Raw genomic sequence first — 16278 nt, 5'->3', positions numbered from 1 at the left:
CATTGAGCCCTATCTTTGTTCCACATGACTAAGCCATCTAAATCTGATTTTTATCGACTTACTCATAAGTTGCTTCAGATAACCTCATTCTTAATTCTATCCTAAATAAATTCAGAGAAAGGTTCTAAATTTGTAGGCTAAAAAATTAGTAGTATGAAGATCGAGTATTTGAAAGACAACCTTAATAGGGTGATCACAAATGCAAGGCTTCAGTCAAGAGAATTTTGATACATTGGTAGGTTGAGATGATTGATATGTGGGCACTGAAAAATTGTACATGTACCACACAAATAATTCAAACTAAAACATCCAAATAGTGGCCTCAAATTTAGATGGACCATAACTGAAAGTGACATTTGTTGGGTTTTGAGAATTTATTTTGGGAAGTAACACAATAAAGCGACATCAATTAGACCACCCATCAAATACCCACAACTGGACCCACCATGCAATGCCATCATGAACCATAAAGTTGCGCAGCTGGCTCCATCGCAGAGATGTCATACACACAATTATATGGACCATCTAGCTAGAGAACATGTGTGATTGCTCTATATTGTTTGTCCATCCCTTCGAGAACCAGCAATCACAGAGTTGGCTCCCCATTTGCATAAGTTTTAGTTGAGACATTTCAGAAAGCAATCCAAACAATGTTCTGTCACTTGGGTGGATCCTGTTTTGATACACGTCTCATCATATAATTCTTCATTTATATTTAATTCTCTAAATTTCTCCAGATGTTAGTATTTTTAAATGGTGTTTTGTAGTGAGATTTCTTCAATAAAGCTTTTTGTTCTTTCTTTTTCTTCTCTCTAATCAAAAGCATGACCATTGCACAAAACGGTAAAGAACAGACCTTTTGTTTCAACAGCTTACCACGCATCCATTCATATTGATTTGAAGATAGGCTAACTTGAAATGCCAAAAAGATGCAAACTCATAGCTAGGTTTCCATTGATTGACCACCTGATGAAACCTTGGAACGTTTTCTCTTCTTCTTTTTGTCCGTCTTGCCTGAACGTTTCTCCTGGCTGCTTACTGGCAAAGGTTGTGTGCTTGCAAGATGCTGATGAATGGCAGATAGTGGGTCGGATTGGAAAACAGGGTGGTTAAGGACTGCTCTCAACTGGTTGCCTTCCTTCTCTCTAATCAAAATAGACTCCATCAACCAGGCCATGTGAAGCAAGCACATTTTTTTGCAACTTAAAAAGATGAAGTATGGGAAATGGAAGCACTTACACTAGCTTCTGCCTAGATTTGTGGTTCAGTTTCAAATTTTTTTCATGCAGAGGCCGTCGCTGAGAAGCATCTGACACTGAGGGAAGAAACTCTGATAGAGTAGAGAGATCATAAGCCTTCAATTTTTTCTGACGGCTTCTTAGTCCTTTCTTCTGAAAAGATGGGAATTCTCACATTAGCCTTCACATATCTTTGTAAGAATATCAACATAAAGATATCAAGTCACGAACCCATGACCCAATAGGACAACTAATCATGTGTGATACAGTAACAAAGATGACGCATAATTCCAAACTCCAAAAGTGACTGCTGACAATAATAACTTTTTCTCCAGTCATTGGTGCTGTAATTCTCCTGATGCAGATCAGAAACAGTCCGTCTCAAAAAACATTAATGGATCTTGATGATCTTCAAAATTTTAAACTGATGAGAGAGACGGGTCAGGCAGACAGAACTACTGAATGCAAATATGAAGTTAATGGTCAAGCACTCAATCTCCATACATGCGGAGGGTGTGTAAAACATCGCGAGAGTATCTGTGTAGAATACTACCATGGATCAGAGCTGCCCCAAAAATCACTGGCACGATGACCCGCACCATCGATTGACAGCTATTGATGACCACAAATGGACAGTTAGAGAACTCCAAAATGGTCAATACACACTGGGCAAAAACCTTCCAGTCTAAGGCTAGGATCATCTGCCCCAGTGTGATCTTTGGCATATGAATCATCCGTAATAGGGCTGAACAGATGGACGGCGTACCAAGAATTGGTGCTTGATAACTGACTGAGATAGTAGTATCAGCGGAGCATTCTTTCCTGGTAGAAGGGAAGCAATCATATAAATGACAGTGAAGCTCCTCCGTTGTAGGAACAGATATGAACATCACTTTGGAGATGAATTTGCAAGTTGTAGGCATGCTGCAAGTCTTAGTTTTATACACAGAAATCAAACTAAAACAACAGTCAAAATGAGTTATAACCTTGCTGATTGCCTTCTTCGCACCTAAAGCAGCAACAGTATCTCTGACCTCTGCAAAAGATAATTACAGAAAAAAAAAAAAAAAAGATGTAACTTGTAAAGATAGCAAAATATTGCATGGACAGAAAATAGATCACTATTTCTTCACCACGAGCAAGAGAGTGAGAATTGTTGCAATGGTAAAGAAAAGAACAACAATTTTTTTTTTAACATTAAAGGCAAAAGAACAACCACAAGCTTCAATGTCCTTTTTATAATTAATAACTTCTTTAATTTTATATATATATATATATATATATAACAAAAAAAATAAAGAGAAGAAAAAAAAAATTAAAAAGGAGGCAATAAGAAACTGATTTTGAGTGACCCTCTCGCCACCCCCTCTTAAGTGAGTGGGCAATCTTGCCAGCATCTCTTGGAATGTTTGTGAATACCATCCTCCTACTAACTATAAGCGATCTAATTTCAGAAATACACAGAAAAAGTGTGTCCAAGGGGGGTGGGTGGATTGGTCTGGTTGTCCCCCCCAGCGATGACCGGGAGGGCTCCTGTTTAATCTTGCTGATTCCACCTAGACATGGCTCAATGGAAGGGTAAGGTAAAGTGTTCTTAGAAAAAAATTCCTGACTACCGTCTTCCAGAGCTCTAGGTTTCACAAGGTTCACTCCTCCATCTTCCCACTGGTCTATTCTGCACTCCCCCAACAGCATTCACCAGTCCTCCAATTGAGATAGTAACAGCCTAACAGGCAAAATGTCCTTCAGGTCAGGCACTAATGAGCACATTGAACTATCCATGTGGCGGGGAGCCCTCACAACCCAGGCACAACGACACAATTATTCAGGGCGGGCTTTACCACTGAGCTAATAGCCCTTGCGGGCCTCCCACGGGGCACAGCCATATATAACATAGAAATCACGCTTGGAAAGGGTGGACAATTAGCTAGAGCAACAGGTGCTATAGCGAAATAAATTGCAAAAGAGAGTAAATCAGCTACATTTAGGGGGGCTCTGGTTACTCCACGACATTGTTATTCAGGGATCGAGATTCAATTGCAATTGGAAATGGGGTAATGGGCTATTTTTTATAATCCCACGGGGATAGGGCTTTGTCTTGGTGGGTTGCAAGGGTTATATTGTTTTTCTGCTTGATTTTACATCCCATGCTGAATGACAAGAAGGCCACTTGCCATACAGGTCTTTTCTTGTTTTCTTTGGCTTTTCCCCTTTTCTCAATAATATTGTCTAAAAATGGCACTTGAATCACCCTTGATGACCAAGGCACCCTTGAAATTGGGATGAAATACCCACAACACATCATCACCATCAACTTGATCTCATTCAAAGCCACATTGCCTAAGAATCCAGCACGTGTCATTCCTCAAAATTCTGACCATTCCAGCTGAAAATAATTCTCCAAAAGATTATCCATCAAAATTACGCTTCGATGGACCCACAAGAGGAGACTTCCATTGATTCTCTCCTCCTAGGATCGACGCTTTCCAGTTGCGAAGCAAGTAATATTTACCAATACCACCCGTCTTGGCCTAGGCAAGCCCTGTTCAATTTGCCAATCCAAAATTTCTCCTTGTAATGCTTTCCATAAATGAGACCTTGCCTCCAAAACTCTACTGTTCCTTTGTGTGTGTGTGTGTGTGTGGAGTAACTCTACTGTTCCTTTAAAATTGGCAACTTCAATAATAAAAGGTGAGCCAGAATTAATGCATGGGCAGCTATGCGACTTAGACACAAACAGGTCCTATACTAGACATTGTAATTTTGAAAGGTCAAATTTGCAAACATATCCATCTATTTTAAGTTTTTAACACATAATAAAAAAAACCTGAGAAAATACTTAGAATGTATAGTAGTCCAAAAAACCAAAAGATAGCGATAATTATAAGATTAAAAAAAATGGTTATTTAAATGAGTTGTCTGCAAGCCTCGGACAAATGGACCCATGTCAACATGTAACAAGTTCAGAAAAGAAACATGCAGTGTTGGTGTGCAATATACGAGGTATCATGGCACACCCTTCCAAGCAAAATAATCACTCATCCAGTAGCTTCCCCACATACAAGTGAAAGTTTAACCTACATTGAAGAAATGGCCTCAGAGCCTCATTGAGTCCATGCAGTTGCAGTCAATGAATGTCCCTCGAAAACTGGAAAGGATCATCGTATCTCCACCATCACCATCATCATGGTTCTTTTTTTTTAAATGACAACACCATTAGAAGGGAAAACAGCACTACAAACACCTTGGCTCAAGTGACCCTCTCACGACTCAGTGAATAAGGCCATCAATAAAGACGACACAATAACAGGGCTCCCATAGCCAATAGCACCATACAATTACATACCCAATCCCCAGAGTAGGGCTTTCAATGGGCCGGGCCTGGGGTTGGTTTTGGCCCAGATGTTGAACTGTTGGAGACCTACTCAAAATTTTCATGTTGCCAGACTGAGACCAGCCCATTGACAGCCCTACCCCGGAGAGATCCCGTACAGAGCGACCATGGAATTCTTGCCTTGGTGATGCCCAGTTAATAATCATGAGAAATATTTCTTTTGACTAAATCAATGGATGACCCCTTCTCCCCATTGATTCTACTATTCTTCTCATTCCAAAATCCCCATAAGATCCAAAGGAATAACATCTTCCATAAAATCTCCTTGTCCAACAGCATCATCAATGCCTTATCCAAATTACTTCCGTTCAGCTTTATGAATCAAATTTCACCAAAAATAACATCTTTGATCAGTGAAAAACCTTCATATTCCTTCTCACAACCTCTATCCAAGTCATATTAGGTCTTCCCCTGATCCAACCTTTCAGATCTTTGAGCGTAGTCAAAGTTCTCTTACTTAATAGGGTCATCTCTGGTTTTTTTAGCACAAATCTGAACCATATTAATTGCCTCTCCATTTTATCTACATATTGAGACTGTTCCAAGTTACTTACGAGTGACCTCATTCTTAATTCAAACAACGATAAACCTTCTTTGTTCCAAACAATGATTTGTTCAACACAATTTAACTTCTAGTACAACCATAGTTTACATTTTCCCTTGTGTTTCAGTACTTTACATAGTATTGTAGTTCGAATGTACTTCTATTTATGGAGGGCAACACGTAGAGAAGGGGTCCCAGTTAAGATATATCATTGCATCATTGTGGCCATGTATGAAGGTACTATAACAAGAGCAAGAACAACTTGTTCTCGGACAAATGCATTCAACAATAGCAATGGGTTTCCATTGTAGATACACATTAAGAACTTATTAGCACTTGTTAACAATGAATTAACTGCCAGTATCTAGGATGAGGTCCCTTAGAGTATGTTCTTTGCCGATAGTATGGTGCCTAAGCAGTGGTTAATGCTAAATTAAAGGTTCAACCGAATGCTTTAGAATCTAGGGGTTTAAAGATTAGCAGAACAAAGATAAAAGTATCTAAATGCAGCTTTAATAGGAACAATCATAGATGTGAGGCCTTAGTTAAACTTGATGACCACAAGAATCCTCAAAGTGATTTAACCACAAGATTCCTCAAAGCGATTTGTTCAACAATCTTATATCTATCATCCAAAATAATGGAGAGCATTGTTTGAAGTATCTCCGATATTATCTGTATCTCCAGCTCAGCGATACCGATAACACTAGTAGCGATACCAATAACAATGGTAGTGTCAGAAATTTCAGGTATCAGCAATGTATTACTAAGTATCTCCAATGTATTGATATCGCCAATATTTTCGACCATGTAAAATCCAAGTGTCGTGGCCAATGCATTGATATCGCCGATGTATCACCAATATTTTCAACTGTGTAAATTTCAAGTGTCGCTTGTATCGCCAATGTATCAGCAATATTTCAATAATATCACCAATGTATCAATATCGCCAAAAATCTGTTTATTAAAAGAATTTTCATTTCAAACTTTTTTATGGGCGCATGGTTGTATGCAATTGTTTAATTTGTCAATGATGATATTAATAATATCGCAATATTATTGCTATCGTAACAAGGGCGATATTGAGACCACAATCTTTTGTTTCCTTTCCAGTTGTCGATGATTTCTTGGCGAAATATCATGTGTTATCGAAATTCCGAAATATCGATTGATGTTTGGATGGAAGGTTGGATGGTTAGATGGATAGATGGGATGGATGGTATGGTTGGATTGATTTCTTACAACAGCATATGCATTTAGGCCCCCATTAAATGGAAACTTATTATGTATAATGCAGTCTTTTTTGCAATTTTTTTTTTTAATTTCTAAATATGCAAATGAGTATTTTAGCATCTCCTGAAGTTTCACTGGAAAAAAATCCACTATTTCCCAAATGTTTCCCTGCGTTTCTAGTTATTAGCGATATTATCGACAATATCGATATTGTTTCCGTATCCCCAGCCAACGAAACTTGTAGCGATACCGATACTTCGAACACTGGATGTTTCCAATAGAATTAGAGCCAAGTAGATGAAATGGAGATATGCTGATGGAGTGTTGTGTCATCGCCATATGCTAGTGAACATTAGGAGAATTTTATAAGCTAGCTATTAGACCAGCTCTGCTAAATGGGGCACGTTGGACAATTAAGAGGCAACGTGGGAAGAGAGGAGGATGGGATGGATGTGTGGAAAGACTAGGAAGGATATAATTAAGAAAGTCATCCAAAGCAGCCTAGGATCAGTCCAAATATGAGACAAAATGATGGAACAAACCAGAATGGTTTTGGAATGTTCAAAGAGGGTTTTCTAGCCACAAGGAAACACCTCCAACGATCTTATCCACACCCCGAAATTGAAAACTTGACAATACCTATGCATATCCTCTCGTCGAAGATCACACCAGCAGAGAAGTTAGCAGAGGTTTGATGACCCCACGTGCACATCTACATGCATTCGGCTGTTGTACCTACTAACGCAGCACATGGGTTGGTCATCCTAGCTGTGCATTATGCAGAATCCACTATTTTGACAATCATTCAATAAAAATCAAGCCTGTAATCAAGTAATCAAGCACATCACATCCATGCATGGTTCAAATGTACACAAGCAAGGTATGGGTGGGTGATTGTGGAGATAGAGAGAGAAGATGGAGAGAGAGATCCACTGGTGATGGGAGAGAAGATTGGTGTGCCGGCCAACAGAGAAACTCAAGTGCACCAGGCTGGTTGAGAGAGATGGGAGAGAAATGAGAGGGGGAATGGGTTTACAAGAGAGGAGGCGGAGGAGATTAGAGGACAAATGGAGGCTTTCTTGGGTTGCTTTTTAGGGCTAATGGATCATTTCACATTGCCAACTAATCACAGTTAAGTGGCATTCAACTACCGTTGAACCTTGTAACAGAATGGAGGGATGGGGTTTTCACAAATACACATACGTGAGGTGGTTATCTGCAATATAGCAAAAAGGTCGGGTGTTATAAGAAAAAAACCCTTAAAATAATGGATGGTTATTGGTTAATATTATAACTGGGTTTCTTGTGCTTCAGGAGAAGTATATAAACATGCAATGTCTCCTTTGTTAGTTTAACAAAAACTTGAAAGCTCTCATATATGTAGAGGTTCTTTTGCTTTGGAAAGTTATTTCACAAGATCTATTGGGTTTGATGCTCAATACAAGAATGACGTGTCTTGGAACCTAGAGATCGGGAACCCATGTTATTCTTTAGAATTCGAGGAGGGGAAGTAAGGCCAGCTTTAACAACAATGAGGAATGGCTTTGGGGACAGAAGATATGCCTATAGAGCGTGGAAGATACATGGTGAAATCATAGTTTGGTTGACTAGTCTTTTCAATAAATTTTGCAAGCAAAGAAAATGCTGGATGTGTGGAGACAAGTATCATAATACCTATTTACAAGAAGAAAGGAGATTAACCGAGTTGCTATCAGATCAAACTCATGTCTCACCCTATGAAGCTCTAAGAGAGGGTGGTGAAACAAAGACTAAGACAAAAAACAACATTATCAAGAAGTCAATTTGGCTTCATGCCAGGGAGATCAACGATTGAAGATATTTTTCTACTTAGACAATTGATGGAAAAACATAGACATAAAATGAAGAATCGACACGCGATTTTTATAGAACTAGAGAAAGCATAGGAGTTAAGACAGACTACCTACTGAGGTTATGTGGTGGATGATGAGGAAAGGGGTCCTGAAAGGAAATATCAAAGTTATTAAAGACATGTCCAAGGGTGTTGTTACAAGACAAAATGGTCTGTGGTGATATTGTCGAGTTTCCAGTAGCAGTCGGTTTTTGCCTGGGACCAGCATTAAACCCTTGCCTTTTTGCAATTGACATAGACGAATTAACAGTTAGTGCACAAGATGAGGTCCATTGGTGTATGTTGTTTACAAATGACATTTGACAAGATGAGAAATAAGGCAAATGCTAATTGGAGGTTCGGGGGAAGTTTCCATCAGTCTAGGCGCTTTAAAATTAGCATAACAAGATGGAATACTTAGAATGCAACTTTATAAGAAAGTTAATCTAACCGAAGCTTCAGTTAAAATTGACGGTCAAGAGATTCCTCAAGGCAATGTGTTTCATTACCTTGGCTCTATTATTCAAAAGGAGATGGAGATTGATGAGGGTATTTCTGATGGAATTAGAACAGGCAGAAGGATTGGAGAAGTGCCTCTAGAGTTCTATGTGATTGCTGCATGCCTATGAAACTTAAGGGAGAATTTTATAACACAGCTATTTGACCAGCTATGCTATATGGGACAAATTGTTGGGAAGTTAGAAAGTAGCACAGACAAAGAATGAGTGCCACAGAGATGAGGATGTTGAGAAAGAAGAGGAAGACCAGGAACAATAGAAATAAGAATGAGGTCATCCAACAGGAAGGGAACATTGGTGAAGAGTAAATTGACCCAATAGGAGATAAAATGATGGAGAGTAAATTGAGATGGTTGGCTCATGCGTAACAAAGACCCAAGCTGACTCCAATTAGGAAGGGAACATTGATTAGGGTTGAAGGACTTAAAAAAAAAAAAAGAAGAAGAAGAAAAAAAAAAAAAAAAAAAGAGGATGAGAGGAAGACGTAAAGATTTGGATTGAGGTGGTGAAAAGGGATATGAAGGCCTGATGCTTACCAACAAAAGGTCCTCGGATATGATCAACCAGCAAAACAGGATATGTTAATCTGACTAAGAATATCTGGGACAAGGCTTAGATTATGATGTTTGGGCAGGAGAATTCGCAAGTTTATCATTTTTATAATATCCCATAACCTAAATTACTAGCTCTTGTTGCTTCTCCATTTGTGGCAGTGGGATGTTTTGTTTGCCTTCTCGTCAAAGGAATTTGCATACGAGGAAGTGGAGGAGCTTGTTAGGCTTTCAGATAAGCTTGCATCCCAGTTTTGAGGGGAAAGGGACTCAATGGCATGGAAATTCAACAAATTGGGCCAATTTTCTGTCCACACCTTCTATAAGGCGCTCTGAAAGCCCCATGTGGAAGGGCACAGGCACCAAATGGCTATGACTTGGTTCTATGGTGCTCCCTCTAAGGTTGTGCCTTTTGTTTGGCTAGTTCGGAGGAAGGTGTTAACCATCAACTGTCTTGAAAAAGCCGTTGGTGCTCTCCAATATTTGCGCCATGCGTATAAAAAACGGGGTGTCCATTGATCATTTCTTCATCCATTGCCCTTTTACTCAAAAGGTATGGGAGAGGTTTCTCGAAATTTTCAAAATGATGCTGGTTATGATGAGAACAACAGAAGATCTTCTTTTATCTTGGCACAGTGGTGGGGTAGGAAAGCAAGCTTGAATGCTCTGGAGGCTGGTATTTATGGCGATTCATTGGGCAATCAGGAGGGAAAAGAATAGTAGGTGTTTCCAAAATATAAGTGGGTCGGTGTGGGATGTATTTAGGAAAATTACGAATGAGGTGTTAGGGTGGGCATATTGCTTGAATGATTCTGATTTATGTTTGTCATATAGTTTGTTTGAGTTGTAGCCTTGGCGCCGACTTTAGGCGTGTTTCTTTAATAAAATCCTCGTTAATTCTTGAAAACAAAAAAAAAAAAAAAAAAAAGTTATTAGCTATTGTACTTCAACAATGCTAAGTAACCTCACTTATTGTTCATATATATAAAGATATATGAATTTCAAAGTTACAATAAACTAACTTGAACGACATTTGACACACTTAATCTGACAAAGAAATAAAGCAGATGGATGGCTCCTGTATTTTATACAAACTCACTAGAATAGAAGTGAAGCTTCTTGTCAAGTTTGCGCTTGTTGCTTTTTGAAAGTTCTTTCTTTGTAGAACTAGGCCTGAAACAGAACTCAATAGTTAAATTTCAACATCACTGAGGCAGATAAACCTAAAATGATAATACTAAAAAACTTTTAAATCTCAATCTCCATGTGAAAGGCAACCAATAATTCATGGACTGCAGGTATGTTCAATAGCAAAGACAATGAAAACTAGATTAATAATATAGATTTAACTAATGAAGGGAAAACACACACAGTCTAGATAAGTAACCATAGGTTTGCCAAGAGGAGCTTTGTGAAGCCCACACGCTAAGGTGTTCCATAACTGTTACAATACGGCCGGGCCTTTTTTTTTTTTTGGAAAAGCCTGTTTTGAGACCATTATGGGGCTGTTATGGCCAGTTTTTTTCTATAACGGCAGTTATGGCCGTTTCGGCCCTGTAATGCGTAACGGCTGTTACCGTTACCGTTACGTAACGGCAACGGCAACGGCAACGGCTGTTACCATTACGTAACGGCCGTAACATCCGTTACATAACCATTTTTGTATACCATGCCACACGTGCATTCAAGTCAGCTAATGCACACACCACACAGATGCCACTGTGGTAAACAGGTGAAATATCCAAGCCATCCAACAGGTGGACCTCACATGCAAATTTTACTGCCCAAAGATGAAGGTGGTTCATTTGGTAGGGGAGCCATGATAATAGAAATAAGTTAACAGCTTAGAAAACTTTGGCTGAATTTTTCGCAACCGTACATTTGTTCAGTTAATTTTGCCCCCCTGTCTAGTGGACTAACCAGACTCTTGGGATGGGGAATCTAAAGAGTGTTACACTTCTGACACCTATATATTGCACCTGGCCACCAAGCTAGCATATGTGGTGGTGCGTGGTGCATTAACTGACTTGTAGATGCATGTGGGCTTAGCTGCCAAGTGACTACATTACATTTTCAATGAAGAAAAACATACACAAAATAAACTGAGAATGAGCAAATGACGAGAATTAGCACCTCATGAAAAGATTATTCCATAAATAATTGTATCTCACTTTAAAAAAGAGGAAAAAAAAAACAATAAAAGGCCACAATATTTACTGCATTAGAAGCATTGTTTAAAACTGAAAAGTCGGGCAAAACAAGCCAAGTAAAAAAGCCAATAGCCTCGAGGTGGTGAAGCATAAGTCTCACTTTGGAAGAACCATTTTTGCATTTAACAGTCAACTTTCTTTAGGAAAGCACAAATCAGTGGCTAAGTCAAACAGGAAACTGAACATAAACATAAGAGGAATAAGCCACAATTTCTTGAAGAGATTTTTTTTAATAGTGACATTATACGAAGAAATAGATGAAAGGAAAAGGAAAATGCTAGCATAACAATTTCCCAAATGACATATATCCTACAATAGATTGAGGAATGCCACCTTACTTCGCACAAACCTAAATTAAAAGATAAAAATAACACAAACTTCTGAAAATGCAATTGTTATGCAAAGATATTTGACACTTTCCAGTGAAGCTTTAAACTCTTGACTCAAATGAGACCTAATTACCGTAAAGCTATCAATATTAACTCCTTAATTTTTAGTCACATTGTGCTATATCATGTCTCAAACTGCAAGCTTCAATCATTATGCAATGCAACATAGTAGTTCAATATTGTCCATTTGAAATTTGCAGATTAAGATATAGCTTTAAGTTATGCTTATAAATGTCCCAATACAAAACTTATGTAAATAACAAATTTAACTAGGTTTCGTCTTTTACATCAGACACAACAAACATGATGAAGAAATTACAGTTGTTCATTTAAGGGATTGGGTTTTTACATTGCACACAGCAGATATGGGTAAGAGAATTGCAGCTCATTATCAACCAAATCAAATTTTGAAAGATGCCATTCGGGGCGAGGAACAGATGAGACCCCGTTATGCTGGTCCAGGTAACATGTAGGCCTGCCAGAGTAATTGATTTGCAGTCTACCGCAGCCCTCTTAAAAAGCAACAAAAAGGGACCAAAGGACCTTGTTCAAATCAAAGTATTTCCCAATTAACATTTTTTTGGATTTCGTGAAAGGTGCTCCTAAATTAATATAGTTCTGGATATCAATTTTGTCCTCTCTCTCATGTAATGAAACTAGCAGCACATCAGCAAGGAATGCTCAGAAGGGGCTTGCGGACATTAAGACAGATTATTAAACCCAACGACAGCATGATCATCTTAAATGAACTCAGCTGATGTGATAGGATTCAAAGTCCTTGAATAACCATATCAGTAAATGGCCAAAAAAAAAAAAAAAAGAGTTCATGTTGTGGACATAAACACAGTCCTTTGGCTTCCCAAACAGGATTATTGTGCTTCTTACACTCTTCCCAAAAGCATTAAACTCAAAAGAAAGCAAATCTAAAAGATAAAGCATAAAAACCATCATCATCATCTAAGCCTTATCCCACTTAATTGGGGGTCCGCTATATGAATCATGTTCCACCATTCCACTCTATTAAGGGCAAGACCTTCAATTAGACCTCGAGTCATCAAGTCTTTTCTTACTAACTCCATCCACGTAAACCTTCAACTTGTACCCACTCACTCCTAACTAATGCGGTATATCCATCCGGATTCATGATGGAAGAAATAAACTAATACTAAAAGAAATTACATTCAACAACGTATACAAAAGAATGATGTGTTGAGAGAAGCCTACCTCAAGCCAGTCAATCCCATGTTTGCAAATAGCTTTCAAGCACTGAAATTACAACATCGCAAGAACAAAATAAAAGTAGAAGCTCTGATCAACGCCAAGAAAATTTAGAAAGCAATATATCATAACATAAACAAGAACTAAAAATACTACCAATGATGTTACTTTACTGCGAAGAGATGAAGTTAGTGTGGCCTCTTTGTTGTGATCCAGACCGTTCATCCAGTGTGCCCCATCATAAACGAGCTGTTCCACAAGAAAATCTACTCCGTGGCAAGATCACAGCTGTCTGATCATTTACCTGCAAATGGATGGTTTTCCCAGTGGAGCGCATTCAACGTATGGCTACAACTTTACCATCTGAGCATCACCGATTCAAGATGGGGCCCACCGGATCATGTGGGAGAGAAATCGGAACCTCTCCAACGGCTAGATTTTTTACCATTGAAGGGGTTTCCATTAACAACATCTCTATACCAAAATCGCCGGAATCAAGAGCCTTCGTACCTGCTCCAACGTGTTTCTCTCCTGCCTGAGTTGCTTCCCGTCGCCGGAAATCTCCCTGCGTAGCTCCCCGTGACCGTTCTCGCGTGCGCGCCGGAATCCCTTCTCACCTCTCTTCGTCCCTCCCACGTAACAAGCAACCCCTCTGTTTTTGGGGTGGGGATTGGGTACTATCCCCACCGGGAACGAACTACAGACGGAATTTCCTGGCAGAAGCTCCGTGGGGCCTACAGTGACGTATGTACTTTATCCACACCGTCCATCCATTTCTAAAGATGATTTTAGAGCATGATTCCAAAAATAAGCCAGATCAAAGTCTTGAATAGACCACACTACAGGAACATTGGTGACAATTACTTCCACCGTTGAAACCTTCTTAGGGCCGACCGTAATGTTTATTTTCCATCCTACCCGTTAATAAGGTCAGAAAGACCTGGATCAGCTGATCCACAACTTCTTTGGCCCCATGAGGTTTTCAACGGTAGGCATTCCATCCCCACTGTTTTCCTATTGTGTGCTCCACTTGAGCCTTAGAGCTTCCTCGTTGTTGGGATCATGGCCTTAAATGATCTGTCTAAATGGATGGACGGCGTGGATAAAATGGAGAGGCATGGAGAGGCGTGGTTTGGACACTGACAAGGTCAGTAGCCAAATCGCTACTGAACTGACGTCACCAAGCTACGTGGAGTCCACCATGATGCATGTGTTGTATCCATACCGCCCAACCATTTGTAAAGATAATTTTATGGCATTACAAAGAGAATGATATAGGTCTAAAGTTTGAGTGGACTCACCGAAGAAAACCGTAGGAGCAGTCACACCCACCGTTGAAACATTTATAGGGCCCACTGTGATATATTTTTGAGATCCAACCTATTCTTAAGTTAATAAAGAAATAGAAGAAGTACAATATATATATATATATATATATATATATATATATATATATATATATATATATATGAGCTTGATCGGAAACTACTATGGCCCATAAGGAGTTTTGAACGGTGGATGTCACTGTCCCCACTATTTTCTATGGTGGGGTCCACTTGAACTTTAGATCTATCTTATTCTCATTGTAATGCCATAAAATGATCTCTAAAAATGCTTGGACGGTATGAATACAACACATTCATCATGGTGGGGTCCACAGAGATGGGTGATGTCACTTCAGTAGCAACTTGGCTACTGACCTTGTCAGTATCCAATCCGCGCCCAAAATGGAGCCTTTGCCGGACCATCTGTCTCTAGCTGGTCGTAGTGGGGTGTCACGCAATTCGCGCCCGTACCCATCTAACACGTTGCAGCCTTTACCGTGGGACTCACCTTAATGGATGTATTATGCATACCAGCCATAGGGCCATTATCACATCATCCTATGGTATGGTACACTTGATAAGTGGATGCTTCATATTTTGGTTAATCCCTTATAATGATATGGAAAAACATATGGGCATGATTAGATAATACATGCACTAAGGTGGTAATTGTTTCACCGTCCTGGGTGAGGTTGTGGTCTCATCTTAAATTGCACAACTTAGTGGAGTTATAAAATGAAGGTCATGTACTAGAAGTGATGATCAGTAAGAAACAATTTATTTTTATTTTTTACTTTAAACACGTAATTGCCTGCTTAAATTAATTTTCAATTGAAGCTAAGCAACTAACTATAAGGCTTTCAAGGTCCAATCTCATAAACTACAAAAGATATTGCATTGAAGCAACTACTTTATATAAATTGTAGTGTACATGTGTATGGGATATGCTAACTATAAATTCTTATCATTCATCTAATTATGCATACATATAATTTATCTAAACAACCACATAAACATAATTAAAAAAGTGATCAAACAACAATTCCAAACATCAATATATATAGTGGTTCGGTTTCCCTACTCTACTCTCAGCTAACGCACTCAACTCATAAGTGTACCGAATTTCACTATCGGAAGTTTTAAATCGGGTTTACATTCAACCTTTACAGCCCTACACAAGAACAACAATCCTACACAGGAACCTACCTAGCGTAGACTCTCATCGGAGGCTTTTACAAAATACTTTAGTTGGTTTTCTATCGACTGGCCAACAACCGCGGTCCTAGTCCAAGGACCTACATTTACCCCTTGTCGGAAGCTCCCATGGAGACAAACACATATACACCAATGTCCGATGAATTCGACCCTACATGAGAGCCTAGGTCCTACATAACGACCTATCGAGTTTAGGTTTCAAACTATTATCATCAATCTTATATAAATGAAAGAGAGTATGGACTCACTAAATGACACTTACTTATTGAATTGAGCCCATTTGATATGTCGATCTTGAATCGCTTCTTCAAAGCTCTCACATGTTTGAATTAGCTCCTCAATTTCTCCTTCGATTGTTGATGCCGATGCGTTGCCAATACTTCAGCTCATACGTTCATTTGTCTTGCATATGAAGTGTCAATGAGGTGACCAAGGTAATGGATATTGGGTGACTCTCCTACAACTCATGGGAATGTTATTATCCTAGGAAATTTATCAAGAAGGGTCTTCTAAAGAGTTTAAATAAAGATTTTACTATAGGCATAGTGTCTAATCTCCAGAAAAGTGAGAGTT

At 39.0% G+C, this 16278-nt stretch overlaps 1 protein-coding gene across 2 annotated transcripts; it reads right to left on the bottom strand.

Moving 5' to 3' along the window:
• Positions 1-693: 693 nt before the first annotated feature.
• On the bottom strand, positions 694-13899 carry LOC131228960 (uncharacterized). 2 transcript variants are annotated; one of them, XM_058224800.1, is made up of 7 exons: positions 13676-13899; positions 13322-13469; positions 13172-13213; positions 10448-10521; positions 2225-2274; positions 1240-1391; positions 694-1145 (listed from the first exon to the last, which is right to left on the bottom strand). In XM_058224800.1, exons 3-7 carry the CDS (start codon positions 13189-13191, stop codon positions 944-946), a joined length of 498 nt encoding a protein of 165 aa, XP_058080783.1. In that variant the 5' UTR covers positions 13192-13213; positions 13322-13469; positions 13676-13899; the 3' UTR covers positions 694-943. The 2 variants fall into 2 exon arrangements, with proteins under 2 accessions (XP_058080783.1, XP_058080782.1); XM_058224799.1 differs by lacking the exon at positions 13322-13469 and having other exon boundaries at positions 13676-13894.
• Between the last annotated feature and the right edge of the window lie 2379 nt (positions 13900-16278).

The sequence above is a fragment of the Magnolia sinica genome, chromosome 16 (genome assembly GCF_029962835.1).
Source record: "Magnolia sinica isolate HGM2019 chromosome 16, MsV1, whole genome shotgun sequence".
Taxonomy (NCBI): domain Eukaryota; kingdom Viridiplantae; phylum Streptophyta; class Magnoliopsida; order Magnoliales; family Magnoliaceae; genus Magnolia; species Magnolia sinica.
The sequence above is the reverse complement of the archived record's forward strand: the minus strand, read 5'-3'. Positions and strand labels throughout refer to the sequence as shown.

What these genes read in the sequence shown, in the direction of transcription:
- LOC131228960 (XM_058224800.1), bottom strand. Translation starts at nt 13,191, where the DNA reads ATGGGATTGACTGGCTTGAG. An exon ending in ATGGGATTGACTGGCTTGAG is followed by an intron (nt 10,522 to 13,171) that starts GTAGGCTTCTCT and finishes GTTCTGTTTCAG; the next exon opens with GCCTAGTTCTACAAAGAAAG. An exon ending in GAAGCTTCACTTCTATTCTA is followed by an intron (nt 2,275 to 10,447) that starts GTGAGTTTGTAT and finishes TATCTTTTGCAG; the next exon opens with AGGTCAGAGATACTGTTGCT.